A 20,513-nucleotide genomic window follows, 5' to 3' on the forward strand; every position below is an offset into this window, starting at 1 on the left:
TTTAGGAGGTCCGGGGTCGTGGACTGGGCAGTCTCCGCGGCGACAGTTGACTGTGGCGACCGTTGACCGTGGCGGCGAAACCTGCGGGTAAAAGTTGCGTATGGCGCGGGTTGGAGAGCCAAGAAGGGAAAGCCCGTTTTGTCGCTAGTTACCAAACTACCCCATTTCCTGTGTGAGGAGGGGATGTTGGAAGAGAGCATGAGCCCTGACTGGAACGCCTCTCCCACGAGGGGTCAAACTAGGCCTCCTGGCCTCTCCCTGAGGCAGTGGGCTTTGGGGGTGCGGTGTGTGTGGGTGCGCGCTCGGGTTTGTAAATTGAGCAAACTTTCTGCTTGTCCTCTTGGCCGGCCACATTAATGCCGGTTGGAAGCTGGGGCCCTGGCCCAGGGTCAGTGGTCCCGGGGTTGATGTTGCAGGTTTATTCTGTTTGCGTGAAACTCGGAACCGTCATAGCCCTTGTCCCACCACCCTCCGGGTTCGGGTGTGCGTTGCGTTGGTATTTCTGGGCTGAGAAAAAGCCTCATAACCGCCGATTGGGTTCCTAGATTGGCATCAGGAATATGTTTCTGGGATCCGGCTTCACGTCCAAGTTAGGAAACAAAGCGGAGGCAGTCCCCGCCCTTACGGTTCCCCGGTTTCATGTCTGTGTTTGGAAATTAACATTTACCTCAGAACGATTCGCCATGACGTAGTTGCGTTCCTGTCTGTCTGCCTCACTGGGTCATGAACGTTGGTATCTTGCCTTTTCACATGATAGGGAAGCGTTTGTTGAATTCGGTTGGGGTTGAAATGTATTAGGGAGGCTAAATATGGGGAAAAAATTATAGCGGAAATTCTGTTGTCAAAGCAAGCAAGCAGAGAAATGTGTTTGTCTTGTTGAAATTCTGGAAACGCTGAGTGGAAACATCTTTTCGGTTATTCTGGGTATTAAGTGAGGCCGCAGTCTTTGTGGTTACGTAGCCCAGAGACCTCGGGCTCGGGACGGGGAGGGGACCGCCATGGTGTGCTGTGAGGAGACCTGTCCCTTCCCGCCCGGCCAGGGCCGTGGCCGGTGCTGCCTCCCGGCCTTCGAGGCACAGAGCTGGCCAGTGCTGTGGCCCGTTCTGCTGTCAGACCTGGTTCGGAGTTATCCTATCTGTGGGTCATGAGTTCTAAAGTTGCTTACAGAGGCTTGTGTGACATGGCCTCACTGAGGAGGCGAGGTTACAGTCACCCTGGTCCTCGCTGATTTGGAAGAGAGCCGAGGAAACGGTTCACGTCGTTCATTCTCAGTCAGAGATGAAAGACTCCACAAAGCGTTACCAGGATCAGGTTTGAAAGGATAGTTTTTAAACCTTGATTTCAGTAATTACTAGGCTAAGAATTTGATTTTGTTGTTGACACGGTATAAGTTATAAGTCTCTTCCTTTGAAGGTTTAGTCCAATAACTTCATGTGCTAAAGACAAAGGTATTGACTTGGATATTGATGGAAATGAAGAGAAACCTAAATGAAAATTCAACCCGAAGTACAGCAGGTAGGAACAACTTTTATTTTAAAATTTTCTATATTTTGCATATACTATGTAAAGCTTGTGTAATTTATAGATGGAGCATTTTGGAGGAATTTTTGAAAAAATGAACATGTAGTCTAGCTTCTTTACTATTTAGGTACAAGGAAATAAAATAATTTAAGGGAGAACATTTAGTGGCTGAAGTGGTAGTAAAATCATACTTCCCTGGGTTTATGAGTGGTCTTCCTACAAACCCTATGTGTTTCAGTTCTGTTTTTATTTGTATTTATGACTTATTTAAATTTCCAGAAGCACTGCTGTCTCCCTAAAAGCTTTCCTTACTATTTCTGCTTCCCGATTTATTAATTAGAGGATAAGAATGAAGAGAACCAGGTAAATGATGAGAATGGACAATGAACATAATAATAGCTATTATTTATTGTGAATGTACTGTATTTCTAGGCATTTAGTTTTAAGTAGTAAAATATTTAATTCTTACACCAATCCTTTGAGATGGGCATTATCATCCTTGTTTTCCAGGTGAGAAACTAAGGCACAAAGAGGTTGTTAAAAAGTGAATTAGGAAGTGGCAGAACCAGGATTTGAACCTTGAAATCTGGCTCTAGAGTTCATACTCTTAATCATTGTATTATCCTGCCTGTTAGTATGTCCTGTTGGCACAATGAGTTTAAGAAAATTGCCCAAGTTTATACTTTGAAGTTGTATGTAATTCCACCCTACTTTTAAGTCGTAATTCAAACTCAGGAAGTTTGATGCCAGAGCCCATATCACTTCATCAGTTATCACAGAATCTAACTGTTTATTTATTTATTTTTTTAAAATATATTTTATTGGTTTTTTACAGAGAGGAAGGGAGAGAGATAGAGAGTTAGAAACATCGATGAGAGAGAAACATCGATCAGCTGCCTCCTGCACATCTCCCACTGGGGATGTGCCCGCAACCCAGGTACATGCCCTTGACCGGAATCGAACCTGGGACCCTTCAGTCCGCAGGCCGACGCTCTATCCACTGAGCCAAACCGGTTTCGGCAAACTGTTTATTTCTTAATAAACTCTCCTGCAGTATAAGTTTTGATGGACCAGCTAGAGCAGTGGTTCTCAATCTGTGGGTCGTGACCCTTTGGGGGTCAAACGACCCTTTCACAGGGGTCGCCTAAGACCATCGAAAAACACATATATAATTGCATATTGTTTTTGTGATTAATCACTATGCTTTCATTATGTTCAATTTGTAACAATGAAAATACATCCTGCATATCAGATATTTAACTGACGATTCCTAACAGTAGCAAAATTACAGTTATGAAGTAACAACGAAAATAATTTTATGGTTGGGGGTCACACAACATGAGGAACTGTATTAAAGGGTCACGGCATTAGGAAGGATGAGAACCACGGAGCTAGAGTATGGTACAGAGGCAAGATGTGTAAATTGAGACTGAGGAAGCTTAGGTTCTATCTAGGTTCTCCCCTGTGGCAATGTGCAAGCTTTTAGGACCTATTTTCCTCTGAGATCCTTTCTAGTTTTACTGTTTATGAACTCTGACTTTTGGCTTGACTTGAGATCCCAGTTCTTTTATCTGGAGGGTGTGGGGGTAGTGTTTGTTCTCATTTGGATTGGATATTATCACTCTAATGCATTGTCAACATGATCCACAGAAAATATGCATTCCAGATACCTGGAGTGCTTATTAAAATTTCAGAGTTTCTATTGAAATAAAACCTACGAGAGTAGGGTCTAGGAACTGGCATGTTAAGCATAATTCCAGCGAAATCTTAGTCAAACTAAAGTTTGAGAACCATGGCACTAAAGGGTATGCTACCATAGTCCAAAGAGTGGTTAGGGTTTTTGAAAACATGGTTCAATGTCTGGTTCTCCTTTACCCCTTTTGTACTTGAAGGGTCCCCTCTAGTTGATATGGTAATAGGCAAGCATAGGTGGGAAATAAGTAAAAAAAAAGTAGATTTGGGAAGGGTTGGGGTGGAGAGGGGGGGCGGGATGAGATGGGAAGTACTTCCAAAGAAGAGGAAATAAGGCAGTGGTAACCTAGAACAGTGGTCGGCAAACTGGGGCTCGCGAGCCACATGCGGCTCTTTGGCCCCTTGAGTGTGGCTCTTCCACAAAATACCGGACTTATGCGCATGGGCCACGAAGTTCCAATCGCACTGTACATGCGCGCCTGCACGCGGTATTTTGTGGAAGATCCACAATCAAGGGGCCAAAGAGCCGCATGTGGCTCGCGAGCCGCAGTTTGCCAGCCACTGACCTAGAACAAGAAAGGAGTTTTTACAAAATAGAAACAGACTCCTAGATTCAGACAACAGACTGATGGTTGCCAGAGGAAAGGGAGTTTGGGGGAACCAGGTAAAAAGGTGAAGGGATTAAAAAGTACCAATTGGTAGTTACAAAACAGTCACAGGGATGGAAAGTACAGTGTAGAGAATATAGTCAATAATATTTTAATTACTATGTATGGTGCCAGGTGGGTACTTGAAATAGCAGGAGGATTACTGGATAAAAAATATGATTGTCTAACCACTATGCTGCACACTGACACCTGAAACTAATAAAGTTGAATGTAAGCTGCACTTGAAAATAAAATGTTAAAAAAGGAGATTTTAGAGAAACAAATGAGGCTATTTAGGATCTTAAAAAGAATGTAAGAATCAGTCAAAGCTATAAACTATGTTTATAATAAATATACAATTAAGATATAGCAGTAGACAAGTTATTCTATGACTAGATCTATTTTCCTAATATATACTAATTTATTGGAACATTCAATTTAGGCTGCTTGCCTGTACCTTTGTTCAATCAGAAAAAGAGGACTAGACAGCCATTAACTTCCAATCCACTTAAAAATGATCCCGGTATCAGTACTACTTCCGACAGTTATGATTTCCCTCCTCTACCAACAGGTAAGAAAATAAGTTGCAAACTTTTAGAAAATAAGAACTAAGATTATAGAAAATTACCATTTCTATTTTATGTTTTTCTTCTTTCCATTATCCAAATATAGGGATTACTTGACTCTTTCTGAGCATTCCAGTACAGTAGTTTGAGTTTCCTTGTCTATAAGGGTGGCTTAGAATTTTAAATGGAGTATCTAAGTTCTGGAGCCTTTCTTTTAATGAAGTGGTAACCTATATTGTAAATAATTTTCTTTTCTTTTTCATGATACACATGGATATTGTGGTTTAGACCAGCAGTCGGCAACTGTGGTCCGTGAGGTCCAAAGCTTTGGCGACTGCTGCTTTAGACATTTGGTGCTAAAGAATGAAGAAACTCAAGTTGCCTCAAGAATAAAGCGTGTATGGGAACACAGGACGGGTAGAAGACCTTAGGAAGGGTAGAAGCCCAGGAATTTCTAGTGTTTAGCCTCAGTCTTTTTTTCTCCTATAGCATTTTTATCTTTATTTTGTTGGCTTCCTATAGTTTCAACAAGTACGTTAACTAAATTGCCTTGGCTAAGAATTGAGATAACCTTTTAAGTCTAGTTTTCAGAGCCCATATTGATCTCCTAATGTATCTCTTTTTTCAAATTCTAGACCCTGGGAGGTCTTAAACTTTACTGACATTTTACTTATCTTCAGAAAGAAGGCACGGACAGAAAGACATTCTGAAATATATTTGGTGCATGCTGATTATATACGCTTACATTTTTCTTAAAAAATAATAGACTCTTATGCAATTAGAATTTTAAAATCAACTAATCAGTCTCTTTCTCAATACTTGTATTGTTAATTTTATCCACTGTTGAACCATAGACCTTAATCTACTTCTAAATTTATATTTTTCCACATTTGAGGAATTTGAAGTACGGATTTCATATTTTCCCATTTTTATCGATAAAATATTCACATGAATATGCATAAATGGGTATTTGTCTGGTTATTCAATGCCATTTAAAAAAATTAAGACTCTGACATTTAAAAAATTTTGGCTTAGCAGGTAGAGACTTGGCCTGCAGACTGAGGGCTCTCAGGTTCAATTCCTGGTGAAAGGCATGTACCTTGGTTGCAGGCTCGATCCCCAGGCCCAATCAGGGTTTGTGTGGGAGGCAACCATAGATGTGTCTCTCTCACATCGATGCTTCTGTCTCTCCCCCTCCCTTCCATTCTCTCTAAAAATTAATGAAAGAATATCCTGGTGTGAGGATTAACAAAAATAAAAAATAAAAAATCCTCTACCCGTTAAAATATTTTTATAAGTAGCATAATGTTGACCTTATATATTAACAAAAATTTGAGCTGCTCCATAGAGAAATTTGTATCCTCCTAAAATACTGAACTCTACAGGCTCTGATCAGGATAACTTTCAGAGATATGAAATTCTTATATTGGGTGAGAGAGAGGACTAGATCAGTGTTTTTGAAATTTTGAAAGATAGGTTGGGAAACAATCTTTAAAAAAAAAAAAATAGAAGAGAGTAGAGTAGAATAGGAAATACCAGACTGTATCACACATAGTAAGAATAAGAATTGGTGAAATTTTATGTTTTTTCTCCCCCTGCTCAATACCCACACATGCACACCACACATAAGTATGTTCTGAGCTATGATGTATTTCTTGCGGTGGATTGGAATAAAAAAGTTTAAGAAACATTGATTACATTGAATTCATGTAACACAGTACAAGGTACTATACTGAGACTGATTGGGGAAAAGATACAGATAAACCTATTACCTTTGCATGAAACACAGTGGGGAGAAAGACATCTATAAAAATTAGTAAGGCACGCTGTGAGAGATTCCTCAACAAAGTGCTGTTGAACAACAAGTCCATATCTTTAAGTTCTTTTCTTCAAGCTTTCAACCGTCAAATAAGTATGAAATAATTATTATTTTTAAATGCTACCTACTTTACTTTTCTTTCTGTTTACTTTTGAGATTGGGCCTGGGAAGCAATGAATCCAGAGTTGCCCCCTTTAACGAAAACAATCAACACAGGGTATGTGGGAACATACATCAGTGAATGTGTGTCTCTTATTGATGTTTTTCTTCTATGTATATTTCACATTTTTAAATTTGGAAACAAACTATTAATATTTAATAAGATATGTTTCCTTGAAAGGCAAATACCACATTCAGTTTCTCATCCCTTGAGAAGTCAAGATTCTGTGTCTAAGTCTATTGAACCAAACACTGAAAGGAGCAAGAGTGGTTGGAGGTGAGTCTACCTAAGATTTCTTTCTTTTTCTATTCCTTCTCCTCCCCCTCTCTCCCTCTCTTCTTTATGTCTTCCTCCTTTCTTAGACAGAATTACATTTAGGAAATTTCTCTGCTTAACAACAACTATAGCAATAATAGTTACATTTTATAAAAGAAGTTAAAAAGACTTTAGGTAAATTTGGCAGTGATTATATTTCCAAAGATTTCTTCATGTTTTAATGAAATTTCTGCCAATATTGATCACTGTGAGTTTATGATTTTTCTATAGATTATTAGTGATCTAGTTGAAAAAAGGCAGAGTCAGAAATAACTGTATTAATATTGGAAATAATTTGGGAACAAAGTATTGGAAAAAGAGCATCAAACATATATATTAGTAATTATTTAGTGCTTTGATATGCTATTTTAATGCTGACAACCACCTTATGAAGTTAATATTACCCTGACTTTTATTAAAGATATATTTTTTAAAAGGGGAAACTTAATAAAGTTATTAATAAATACATCAAAACAATATTTTCACTTTTAAAAAATGAGTTTTGATTTTATTATTATGCTAATTTCCTCAGGACCATTCAGTTACTTTCTTCAGGACTAGGGCTTGAAACTAGGCCTATTAATAGTTTTGAGATGGTTTTTGGAGGCCTAGTTTCAGCTGCAGGTGCTAGGAGAAAGTCTATTGTGATAGGCATTAGACTGAGAATTAGGTAATAGGTTGTAATCTGGACAGTCACCCAATATTAGATAATCCAGTTTGAAATAATAGGTAATTTGTCAGACAGTTGGAATAAAACAACAGAAAATCCAGGAACAGAAAACATTTGAAAACTCAACTAGGCAGTTCATAACCTGCTGAAGATCTTTTAACTGGTTCTATGTTTAGGTTCAGAGTCTACTAGGCTTTACCTTCACATCCATCTGCCCCCAACAACAGCCTGTTTTGGGGGATCGTATTGACCTCTTGGACCCTATCTTTGTCTCTGAAGAGAAGAATCTGAGTGGGACACTGCTCCCTGCCCTGCTCAGGAGCCACTACAACTTAGGCCTCATGGTGTAGTTGGGATATTGAGGATCTGGCTAGGCTGGATTGGCTACTGAAGCGGGCTTGTCCAGGCTAGGAGTACCTCCTGAGCAAAAATGTTGGAGGAAGTTGCAGATGTGCTATTACCAGTAAGGAATTGTGAAGCTGAAAGAAACTTTTCCAAACTATGAATAATAAAAGTAATTTCCACATCCATAGAGAGAGAAGACAAAATTATTTTTGTTCTTTTCTTGAAAATAAAATTGCTATTATATGAAGAGGTGATCAGTGTACGAAAAATGTCTTATTGAGATATATCAGGTAATTAATCATAATACTAACAATATTTTTCCTGAATATTGTGATGTTTGTGGTTTTTATTACCTTTTAAAATTTTGAAATTATTTTTTATTTATTTTCTCATTATTTTCATACCTAATTTTGTACTTATTTTTCTTAAGAAGGCTCCCCAAAGTATACAAACTTCAGATCTCATACAATTTGTATTTATATCTGGTTACAAATTATTTTCATAAAAGAGATGAGTTGTATTATTTGCCCTCTTGTGACATTTCCAGGAAAATTATCCTGTATAATAAAAGCCTATGCTAAATGTCTGACAGTTCGTTCAACCATTCGACCACTCACTATGACATGCACTGGACACCAGAGGGCAGATGGTCTGACCTGTAGGTTAGCTTGCTGCTGGGGTCCGGCCCATCTGGACTGGGCGAGATGGGCTGGACGTGCCCTGGAGCTCTCCCGCCGTCCCTCCCCAGCCGGCCGCTGGCCTCCTCTCCCCCATCAGCCAGGCTGAGGGACCCCACCGGTGCACAGATTCGTTGGTCCTCTAGTTCAGAAATAAGAATTACGTATTAATTTTTAAATTAAGAAAATGTAAATGGAAACAAAAACTAATACTAATTTTAAAAAAACTATTACAGCTACAGAGATGGCAACAAAAATACCAGCTTCAAAACTTGGGAGAGAAGTGATTTTAGGCCTCAATGCAAAAGAACCAACCTAGCGGCAAATGATGGAATAAATTTTTCTCCAGTGAGTTTGGGAGTGCAACAACAGAAACAGCTAAGAGTATCTCAGCCTCCTAACTTACCTCACCAAGGAGAATGTGAAGTACTCGGACAAGCACACTCTTCAAAAACACCTGGCTCCACAATGAGAGGCCTAGGAAAAAACAGTACAGTACAGGCATTTAAGCCCAGTATGCAACAAAATCAATTCAAGACAAAAACATTAGGAGATATTCCAGAAGAAAACGCTCTCAAGGTAAATTTTAAAGTGTGAATTATTTACATTTTTGTATTTACATGCAAAAATATGAGATAAATAAGTATTTAGAAAATTAGAGATAGGAACATTTGAAGTCAATCTCATGGCATGCAGGTCAATTGGAGTGAATGAATGTTTCTCAAATATTTCCGTAGAGGTTGTGAACGGCTGTTCCTTTTCATAGTTGCTTTAGAGCAGGGGTGGGCAAACTTTTTGACTCGAAGGCCACAATGGGTTCTTAAACTGGACCGGAGGGCCGGAACAAAAGCATGGATGGAGTGTTTGTGTGAACTAATATAAATTCAAAGTAAACATCATTACATAAAAGGGTACGGTGTTTTTTTTTTTTTTTTAGGTTTATTCATTTCAAACGGGCCGGATCCGGCCCGCGGGCCGTAGTTTGCCCACGGCTGCTTTAGAGTGTCCTACTGGGTTCTGAATTTCACTGTTTACTAATAATTGAGACGATGGCTGTTTATCCATTGCTTGCAGAAGTTCTCCAAGCTCTTCATATGTCAGTCAAAGTAACAAGGGTCAGCAAACTTTTTCTTTAAAGGACCAGAGGGTAAATACAGTATTGTTTGTTTATGAGCCTCATGGTCTCTCTTGCAACTGCTCAGCTGTACCACTCAGCTCTGCCATTGTAGCTTAAAAGCAGCCATAGACAATACGTAAATGGATGAGTGTGGCATGTTCCAATAAAAATTTACAAAAACACAGCAGGTTAGATATGGACTACAAGCTATAGTTTGCTGACCTTTGCTCTATAATCTGGTTTTATTTTACCTTTAACCTCATGTTTCAGATTCCACTAATTCTGCAATGCACTTGCCATTTTCAGATATTCACAATTCTCTAAACATGATATACATGATAATATGACTCTGCTTTGGCTTATGTTCTTCCTATATTTGTACTTCCTTCAGCCTTACTTCCTGTTTCTATTCTTTGCTGTGATTGTTCTTTGCAAATGTCTATACTATATAGCAGGTTTGCTGTCTTCCCTCCCTGTCCCCTGGCCCAGTGGATTGTTTACCCTCTATCCTCTGGAAAGCTGAATTGTACTGCATAGTGCATCATCTTAGGATCCCTTAGCTGACTTCTGTTAAGGGTCAGCCAGTGGGAGTCACTGGCAGGACATCAAAGGCTGAGGAGAGAGGTTGGGTTTTTCTATGCCCTCCCTGCTTAAATGTAGTGTCACAGGCAGTAGCTGTGTCCCGGCATCATGTAGTCCCTTCGAGAGTCTAGCTTTCACAGGTTTGGTAATTTCATTTCCTCCCCTTGTCCTTTCAGCCTACGAGTGGGAGAAGTTTTGTATTGTTGTTAGTTTTTGAGTGCTTAAGTGCCTTAGATTAGTTCTGCCCACACGTCTGTGAGCAGTCTTTTCATCTGAGGTAAATTCTTTTTCCTTCCTGGAAATCTAACTAAAATAGCATGTTTCATAGCGGTTCTCAACCTTAGGTTTCCTTATACATAAGAATGATACAACGTAGTCACCTTAATAAAAGTGTTTCATTATGGCAGCTTTCCTCTATAGGAGACATTCATAACTTAGTTAAGAGGGGGAGAGGGAGGAAAGGTAATTATAGTTGGAAAACAATGTCCCATCACGTGTTCTTAGATATGCCTTGCCTTCACAAAGGAAAGTGCCACCACCACCCCCTAAAAATTAGTACCTTAACACATTGTATTCTTAGTTGATCTTTAAAAATGTCAAACACATTCCATCTCAGGGCCTTTTACACTTTCTATTCCCATAGTCCTTACTCAACAACCTATTTAAAATAATTATCTGTCTCTCTTTAGCCTTTTATACTGTTTTTCAAATGTATAAGATATGTAAATTTCTAACATTCTATTATATATTTATTGTTTATTTTCTGAATTTCCCACTGGATGTCAAAATTTATGAGGGTATATCTTGTCTGTTTTGTTCACTGTTGTTTCCTCATTAGCTATGTTTGGCACATAGTAGGTACCAATATGTACTTTTTGAGTGAGCGAATGAATGAATGATTCCCCTCCTAGAGGATGAGAACATTAAGGAAAAGAATTGTGTTCTTTTCACCTATATTTATCACAGGTTTGGTACATGACATTTAAAAAAATATTCAACAAATGAATGAACCAATGGATGGCCATAGAAATAATTTTCTTCTTGATTGTCTCCAAGTGTATCCTAGTTTCTCCTCCTATAAAGTGCTAATGATGCCTTTAATTTATGGGAGTAACTGTACTAAAATTTTCAATAGTTCTCTTACATATTTTTCACATGTGCCTATTATAAACACCTAGAATCCTTACAAAGAAAGTGAAAGAGTATGATGGAAAATATGACTGTTTTTCTAATACTATCATTGTATGTTTTCAAAAGGATGCCTCACTGTATGAGTTAAAGCTTAAGGAAAAAGATAATTCTTTAAGAATTGTATCAGCAGTTATTGAAAGCATGAAGTACTGGCGTGAACATGCCCCCAAAACTGTACTTCTTTTTGAAATATTGGGTAGGTATAATACTTCAAAAATACTTACGTAGTACTATTAGATAATAGTGTTCAATGTCAATAGGAATACCTAGGAGATCTTAAAGAAATAAAATTTTGCAAAAGGAGATACTAGTTAATTAGGATTTTTTTTAGTTCCTGGATCTGTCATTGATTTGTGACTTGATGTATTTGATTATTTATGCAGTGTTCTTCTGATTCATAATGTTAAAACTGAAAAGATTATTACAAGTAATCTAACTCAACTCTTGAAGTTTGTGAGGAAATGGGGCAAATAAAATAGACTTGACTGAAATCACAAAGCTAGTCGAGAGCAAAAATGGATCTAAGTTCTTTATTCTCAATCTAGTGTTATTTCTACTATACTTGACTACATCCAGTAGTAATTTTGTGTATAAATTCAATCATATTTTAACTACTCTGAAAGAACGTTTGTAAAGACCCTTTACTGATATGAACACCCTATAATTAATGTTTTCTAAATTAATATTTAAAAGTGGAAGAGTTCAATAGAGTGTTTCTGGAATTTGATTTTACTAGAATGAAGAGATAAACAAGTAAAAGAGATTCAGAACAGACTTCTTTCAATAGTTTAAGTAAAATAAATATTTAATTTAAATTATGAAATATTCTAAATGTACAGAAAAATATAGAGAATACCCATATTCCCACGTTATAGATGTCAAACTCCTGTCCATTTTTCCTCTCTAGAGATAATCACTGTGGCATCTTTCCTGTCCATGCTTTTATAATATTACTATATACATCTGATTTCATAAATTTATGTGGACTTTTAATTGATGTTTGTGTTTTAAAATACACAGGTTGCATTTTCAGCCAGCATTATGTTTTTGGATTTAGCCATTTTCTGTTCTGCCACAATACTGTCTTTATCTTGGAGCTCCAACTGTGGCCTGTTCAGCAGCTTCTGACTGTTTCCTTTTGGCATTAAGCTGCTTATCAAAGTTGTTTATACCACCCATCCTTATACCACAGTGCCACATACATCAATGATTTCTTTTGGTTGGTCTTTTCCAGGGGCTAGCAAATGACCTGCTGCATATAATTTTCTGACTGGTAGCAAGTCCATCACCTAAACCCTGTCTGTGGTCTGAAGCTGGGGAATGGGACACACTAATTGGTTTAAGTCCATCTCAGCTGACTCCTGCATTTGTGGTTGGGGACAAATTCAATTCAAATTATATGGCTAAGAATGGCATAGGCAAGGTTTTCTAAAGGAAAATCTAGGTATTAATAGGGGAAATGGAGGCTGACCTCAAAATAACAAATGTTCATTATCAGTTTTCAGTAGGTAGCTGTTAAAGGAAAAATGCTCTCATTGGATACTTTCTTGAGATAAACATAATTATTTGCATTTTATAGATAAGACAGATTTGAAAGAGTTTAAAACAATTTTCTCAATTTAGTACGTGGAAGAACTGGGACTGAAATGCATGCCTTTTGATTTTAATTCAGTGTTTATTTTTTTTCATTAAACCACCATGCTTATTAGTTATATGTGTGTATTTCATTATTATTATGTAATAGACTCATCTGGGGATTTACCATTCTATAGACTACATTCTAAGAAAAAGGTTCAGATGGCCAGCTATTGTCAGTTGCATGAACTTTGGCATATGAACTGTTCCTTAGTTGGAGAAGGCCAGAAATTTTCTTTCTGTTAGTATAAAACAGTTTCAGAAATATCTTTTCCTCTTTAAATGTCTTCTTTATTATTTTATAAATAAAACTTTGAGAGCATTGGTATGGGAATAGTTATTTAAATATCAACTTCTCTTTGTTAAATTTTATTTGCATTTACCATCAATGATTCCCCCCTACCCTTTTTTAATGTTACTTAGGTGTTCTGGATTCAGCTGTTACACCTGGACCATATTATTCAAAGACTTTTCTTATGAGAGATGGGAAAAATACTTTACCTTGTGTATTTTATGAAATAGTGAGTATTTGTCTAAGTATTCTTTGCAAAGCCTATGCCAACAAAACATACAAATGTAGACTGTAATTCCATTGTAGTAGAAATGATGTTAACACTTTAGTTGTACTTTCAACATTTTGTTTGGTTTTAGTTATGATTGTAAAATTATCTGTTTAACTAATGTGGAGAGGCTACTATGTGCCTGGCCCTGTGCTAGATGCAAAAGATACAAATTGGAATATGAATGGTAAATGGCTCTTTCGAAGAGATGGTAATCTCAGTAAAAGACGGTTATATAAATGTTGCATTGTGGTATGATAAATGGTATGCTAGAGATATGTGCAGGGTGCTATAAAAGTGGATGGGAAGATCAGGAAATGATTAAAAGAATGTAGTAACCTTATTTTATATATTTAAGGACTAAATAACCAAAGTGTGTTTGGGAAAAGGAGAGGTAGGGAGGAAAGCACGCTAAATTGAGAGAGCAGCATATTCAAAGACAAGAAGCTAAGAGAGAGCCTGGATTGTATAGGAAATTGCAAGTAGTTTATAGTTATCAGAGTGTAGAGTTCGTAAGTGATGGGGGTTAAGGTAGTAGTCCTGAGGTTGGGGGAAGGCAAAGAGTGGGGTGGGATATAAGGAAGAGGCTTGGTGATGAAGAATGGGGTGACAGAGGAAGTCTGGAGGCCTTATATGACTTACATACTTTGTGAGTTTGGCATTAATTCTGAAATTGACTGTAATTCTGAAATCAGACCTGGATTCTAGTTTTTATTCCACCGTTTACTAAGTAAGCTACTTAAACTTTCTGAGCTTCAGTTATTTTATCTGTAAAGTGAGGAGACTAGTTTTTACTTTGAATAGTTGTTTTGGAGCTTAGATAATAATACATGAATATATAGCATTTCTGACAGATAGTAGATGATCAAGAAAAAGTAATTGTCAGGTTATTAATTTCTAAAATATCTTGAGTGTTTATTATTTTCTAGTCTTAAGGCTTTTTAAAATGAAAGTCTTTATACAACAAAGTGCACAACTCATAACTGTACAATTCTGTGACGTAGCACAAAGTGAATATTACCAGGTTAAGAAATAGAACATTGTTATTACTCCATGCATCCTTGTGCTTCCTCCCCTTCACTACATCCTATCTCCTAACTTTTAATGTCATAAGTTAATTCTGCCTCTATTAAAGCTTTATATAAATAGTATCACCTGGTATGTTTTCTTTTATGTCTGATTTCTTTCACTGAACACAATGTAAGATTCATCTTTATTTTTGTATGTAGCTATAGTTCATTTATTTATATTTATATGTACAATTTTCTGTTGTCTGAATATACCATGGTTTAGTTTACCATCCTACTATTGATTGGCATCTGGATTATTTCCAGATTTCTTGCTATTATGAGTAAGGCTCTATGAACATTTTTGTATATGTCTCTTGTGCATATGCATGCATTTCTGTTGGGTATATATATATACCTAGGAGTAAAATTGCTGCACCATAGTGCATGTGTATGGTCTAATACAGTAATTACTGCTAAAGAATTTTCCAAAGGGTTGTGCCAATTTACACACTTACAATCAGTAAAGGTGAGTGTAGTTTCTTTCATTCTTTTCAACATTTAGTATGCCACTCTTCTTTATTTTAGCTGTTCTAGTGAGTGTTTAGTGCTATCTCATTTCTCTACAGTTCCCAGTGACTAATGAAGTTGAGCATCTTATATACTTACTGGCCATTTAGATACCTTCTTTTGTAAAGCCTGTTCAGGCCTCATGTTCTTTTCTTTTCTTTTCTTTTCTTTTCTTTTCTTTTCTTTTCTTTTCTTTTCTTTTCTTTTCTTTTCTTTTCTTTTCTTTTCTTTTCTTTTCTTTTCTTTCTTTCTTTTCTTTTCTTTTCTTTTCTTTTCTTTTCTTTTCTTTTCTTTTCTTTTCTTTTCTTTTCTTTTCTTTTCTTTTCTTTCTTTTATTTTCCTCTCCTCCCCTCCCCTCCCCTCCCCCCCCTTCCCTTTCTTTTCTCTTTTCTCTTCTTTCTTTTCTTCCTTTTCTATCTTTTGTTGTTGTTAATCTTCACCCGAGGATATTTTTCCATTGATATTTAGGGAGAGTAGGTGAGAGAGGGAAAGACAGATACGCATCAGTGTGAGAGAAACACATTGATTGGTTGCCTCCTGCATGTGCCCTGACCAGGGCCAGGGCCAGGGAGGAGTCTGCCCTTGACTAGAATTGAACCCAGGGACCCTTTGGTCTGCAGGTGGTGTTCTACTGAGCCAAATCGGCTAGGGCTCATGTTTTTGTTTTTTTCTATTGAATTATTTGTCTTTTTGTTATTGATTTATAGGAGATTTTAAAAAATACTATTCTTGGTACAAGTTCTTTGTCCATTATGTACATTGCAAACATTTTCTTATACTTCATGGTTTGCTTTTTAACCTTTAATGGTGGCTTTTGAGGAACAGAAATTCTTCACTTTAATATAGCTCTTTTAGCAGTAATCAGCATCTTTGCTTATAGGTAATGCTTTTTATGACAATTTAGTGAAAGCAGTCCCAGAATAGTTTAAATATACTCATGATCAAGAGGCTTTGATGCTGGATGATCTTTTTCTGGTTTGTTAGTCCCATTAAGGCATAGCCCTTTTGGTTCCCAATCCTAAGTCTGGGGTGGGATGGGGGTGGTTACCAGAATCTCTTTTTCTTAGGAGCCTCTGATTCTAATTTTTTCCCCCTAGCCCTATGAAGCTCTGCTCAGTTTCTTAGACTTCACAGCCTTGACTATGATTGATAGATACCTCAAGGGGAAAGCATCCCCAAATATCAGGCCCCATTCTGGACTCCTCTCCTTTCTCAGATGGAGTCTGTAATTCCTCATTGCCTTAGTATCTGTCTGAAATCTATGAGGAGATTTTTAAGTATTTCATCCAGCTATTCCAGTTGTTCTTGGAGAGTTGGTATGAACTACCTTTCTGCCACCTGCTGAAAGTAGAACTCTGGCAGTCTTATAGAAGTGAGTAATTCATGTGCCATTACATTGATAATCAGTCAGTGTTTTAAGGAGTAGCAGTTTGCTAGCTTGTAAGAAGCCCTACCCAAGTAAAGGTCTTTGCTCTGTGACAGGGCACTCATATATGCCCAGCTGTCATGGTCTTGTCAGCAGTGGGGCCCTAAATCAGGTAAGAGAGTATAGCATTTTGGGTTATTCATATTTAGTTGGTCACATAGTTTCAAACAGTTGAAATTTAGATGAAGTAATAAATGACTATTGATATTTATCTTTTCAAAAACAGGACCGTGAACTTCCAAGACTGATTAGAGGCCGAGTTCATAGGTGTGTTGGAAACTATGACCAGAAAAATAATATTTTCAAATGTGTTTCTGTCAGACCAGCATCTGTTTCTGAACAAAAATCTTTTCAAGCATTTGTCAAAATTGTAGATTCTGAGATGAGATATTATGCCAATGTAATGAATGAAATTTAAATAGTGAAGTTTAAGTACTATAACTTAAAGCACTTTTCTGTTATTGTTTAAATTAGCATCTGCACAGTTTTATAGCTATTGCTTTTCTGTATTTCAGTTGTTGAACTAAAATATTTAAATGCTTTCACATGTGTAAAGAGTTTTTGAAAAAATAATGTTACTGTCTTTCATAAAAAGAGCACATTTGCTAAAATTCAATAACTATTTCAGATAAAAATGTTCAGTATAGTGGAAATAGATACTTGCTTAACATGAGATAACAATACATTTGAATTAGCCCCAAATCCAACATCAAACTTAATGGGGAAATATAGAGACATTCCCACTCATGTCAGGAACAAGATGACAAGGGTGCCCACTATTAGTACTGTTAACTAAGCACTGTACTGGAGCTGCTAGTTTATGCAGTTTATTTAATTACTTCACTTATTTAGTGAGCACATACTCTGTGCCAAGCAGTGTTTCAAGTGCTGGAGACAAAGAGCAAAGTAACAAAAATCTCTGAACTCATGGAATTTATAATCTGGGTCCCAGAGAATACTTTAGATAAAAAAAAATTGAGATGTAAGAATTTTTGCTACTGGCAGATGATATAATTGTATACATGGAAAACCTAAGAAAATCAACTGAGAAACTACTGCAAAAAATGAGATAATTTAATAAACTTAATATGCATAAATCATTAGATAGTTTTTAAGTGACCCATAAACATTAGAGTGTAAAATGGATAAAAATACCATTTAAAATAGAAAAAATTCCAATACTAATTAAGACTAAATGATAAATATGGAAAATATATGAATAAAACTTTAAAATATTAATGAAGTACAGAAGAAAAGACTTGGACAAATGGAAAAATAATTTTCTTGGATAGAAATAAAATATGTTTTTCTCAAATTAATTTGTAGCATGTAATTTCCTCTATGTACACACACACACACACACACACACACACATACACGCACACACGCCAAGCTGATGATAAAGATTGTGGGAAAAAAAAAAGAAATTGTCTAGAAAACTCCAAAAACAACAATAGACAATAATTTTGTTGTATATTATAAAGCCTTAAATATATTATTTATTGCTGCCTAGCCAATTATCCCCACACCCCCAAATTAGTGGCTTAAAACAATAAGTATTCTTCTCACACTTTCAGTGGGCCAGCATTTCAGAGTAACTTGGCTGGGCAGTTCTGGCATGTGGTCTCTTCGGAGGACCCACTTCTGAGGTGGCTGATGCAAATGACTGCCAAGGAGGTGCTTTCTGTTGGAAGGAGGCCTGTTTCTTACTATGTGGACCTTTACAAAGGGCTGCTTGAGTGTCCTCATGACATGGTAGCTGGCTTCCCTAGGGTGAGTGAGCTAGTAGTTATCCAGGTGGAAGCTATCCTTTTTATGATCTAGCCTTGGAAGTCACATCAGTGTACTACAGTCTGTTTGTGAGAAGTGCATCTGTAAGTATTGACCACATTTAAGAAGAGGGGAATTAGGCTCCACCATTTGAAGGAAAGAGTTCAAAGAAATGACAGACATTTTAAAATCAGCATGTATTAAAGCATATTTGTTCATGAAAAGTACGGTACTGGTTTATGAGTAGACAGATCAATAGAACAGAATTTAAAGTAGGAAAATAGCCTCAAGTATATAGAGAACTTAGTGATAAAGATAGCATCTGAAATCAGTGGGAAAGAGAGACCATTCAATAAGTGATACTGGAAATGATATGGAAAATATTTAAACAGTTTTTTATGCTAAAGTTTTTATTTTTTCTAATCCTATTTGACATATTTTGCTTTTTCATTCATTTATTTTTTGTTAATCCTCACCTGAGGATCTTTTTTTTTCATCTATTTAGAAGTTACCTTTATGTAGATTGCAAACATAGAGGTTTAACTTTCTTTTTTCCCCCCAAATAGGTGGCTAATTATTTCAACACCATATCTTGAATAGTACATCATTTTCATGTTGATTTGAAATACCATGTTTATTATAAAATCAAATGTGCAAGCATGTCTATTTTAAACACTTTTTGATTGATTTCTTAGGGATTCTTACAGGTATCTCCCTAAAGTCTTTAAAAAATCCTGTTGGACACCAGATATTTAACTCCCTTTACCCTTTACTGCCCCACCTCCCCTCCCTCTGGTAACACCATACTGTTGTCTATGTCTATGAATTTTTGTTTTTCATTTGTTGCTTTCAGTTTTATATCCCACATAAGAGTAAAATAATGTGTTTCTTAACTTTTTCTGTCTGACTTATTTTGCTTAGCATGATAGTTCCAAAATCCATCCATGTCACAAATGGCAGTATTTCATCTTTTCTTATGGCTGAGTAGTTTTCCATTATATATACGTAGCACATCTTTATCCAATGATGAAAGATTTGATTTTGGGTGATGAGCACACAATGCAATATACAGATGATGTATCAGAATTGTACACCTCAAAACCTATGTAATCCTATTAACCATTACCCCAATAAATTTAATAAAAGCAGCCCTGCTGAATTTTGATTAGGATTGCATCAAATTTATAAATTACACTGGGGAGAGTGGACAAAGTTTTAATAGTAAATCTTCCCATTGAGGAGTATTTCATTTCTATTTACTTAGATTTTAGTCTTTTAGTAAAGTTTTATAAATTTGTTCATTAAAATCTTGCACATTTCACCCTAACCGGTTTGGCTCAGTGGATAGAGCGTAAGCCTGCGGACTGAAAGGTCCCAGGTTCGATTCCGGTCAAGGGCATGTACCTTGGTTGTGGGCACATCCCCAGTAGGGAGTGTGCAGGAGGCAGCTGATGGATGTTTCTCTCTCATCGATGTTTCTAACTCTCTATCCCTCTCCCTTCCTCTCTGTAAAAAAATCAATAAAATATATTAAAAAATAAAATCTTGCACATTTCTTGTTATCTATAATAAAAGCTTAATATGCTAATTAGGCCAGATAGCCAAACGACCTTCTGGATGTCCTTCCGTACGACGTTCCACATCCAGATGAAGCTGGGGCTGTGTGGCCCAAGCCCCTGGCATGAATTTCATGCATTGGGCCTCTAGTGTGTATATATGTGCATAATTTCCTTAATTCTCTATTTCCCCAGCCTTGTTCTTCTGAAACATATCTGCACTCTGGCTTTTCCTCTGTACATTCTCTTTCTGCCCTCATTCATTAAATCTCTGTTGCTCACCGTTCTGTGCATCAACCAAGTACAATCAAGGTGGATGGATCCCCTGGAAGGTGCATGAAAGGAGGATGCAGAGGATGATAGCATGTTCTTTTCTAGCTTTACAGCTACTGCCTATACAAAGGTTTAGTTGTGGTGACAGCTGGGAGATTTCATCCAGAAAGATTGGTGTGAAGTCCTATAGAATATGGTATATACTTTGAACCAGGAACCCATATATGATGCTCTTTCTCCCATAGCCATGATTCATGAATCTGGGAATTAAGGAATGTGGTAGCAGGACCAATTTCTGTCATCAGATCAAGTAATATACTCACAGAATTTTTGCTTCCCACCCTCACAATTTTGGGCTCTCCTGTTTTAGAGATCATAGATTCTGTCATAGCTTGGGTTGCCCAAAAAGCAGAG

The 20,513-nt window shown here is 36.9% G+C and overlaps 1 protein-coding gene across 1 annotated transcript; it reads left to right on the forward strand.

Annotated features, from left to right (window-relative positions):
- The first annotated feature begins 999 nt into the window (after positions 1–999).
- SPATA22 (spermatogenesis associated 22) lies at positions 1,000–14,015 on the forward strand. The gene is made up of 7 exons (XM_036342032.1): positions 1,000–1,515; positions 4,303–4,431; positions 6,402–6,462; positions 6,586–6,681; positions 8,649–8,991; positions 11,369–11,498; positions 13,361–14,015. Exons 1-7 carry the CDS (start codon positions 1,467–1,469, stop codon positions 13,522–13,524), a joined length of 972 nt encoding a protein of 323 aa, XP_036197925.1. The 5' UTR covers positions 1,000–1,466; the 3' UTR covers positions 13,525–14,015.
- Positions 14,016–20,513: the final 6,498 nt, after the last annotated feature.

Source organism: Myotis myotis, unplaced genomic scaffold (assembly GCF_014108235.1).
Source record: "Myotis myotis isolate mMyoMyo1 unplaced genomic scaffold, mMyoMyo1.p scaffold_m19_p_17, whole genome shotgun sequence".
Classification (NCBI taxonomy): Eukaryota; Metazoa; Chordata; class Mammalia; order Chiroptera; family Vespertilionidae; genus Myotis; species Myotis myotis.

Excerpts from the sequence above, each read along its gene's own strand:
- SPATA22 (XM_036342032.1), top strand. The coding sequence starts at position 1,467 with ATGGAAATGAAGAGAAACCTAAATGAAAATTCAACCCGAAGTACAGCA. Across the intron at positions 4,432-6,401 it reads TTTCCCTCCTCTACCAACAG|ATTGGGCCTGGGAAGCAATG; the intron begins GTAAGAAAATAA and ends TTTACTTTTGAG. Across the intron at positions 6,682-8,648 it reads AGGAGCAAGAGTGGTTGGAG|CTACAGAGATGGCAACAAAA; the intron begins GTGAGTCTACCT and ends AAACTATTACAG.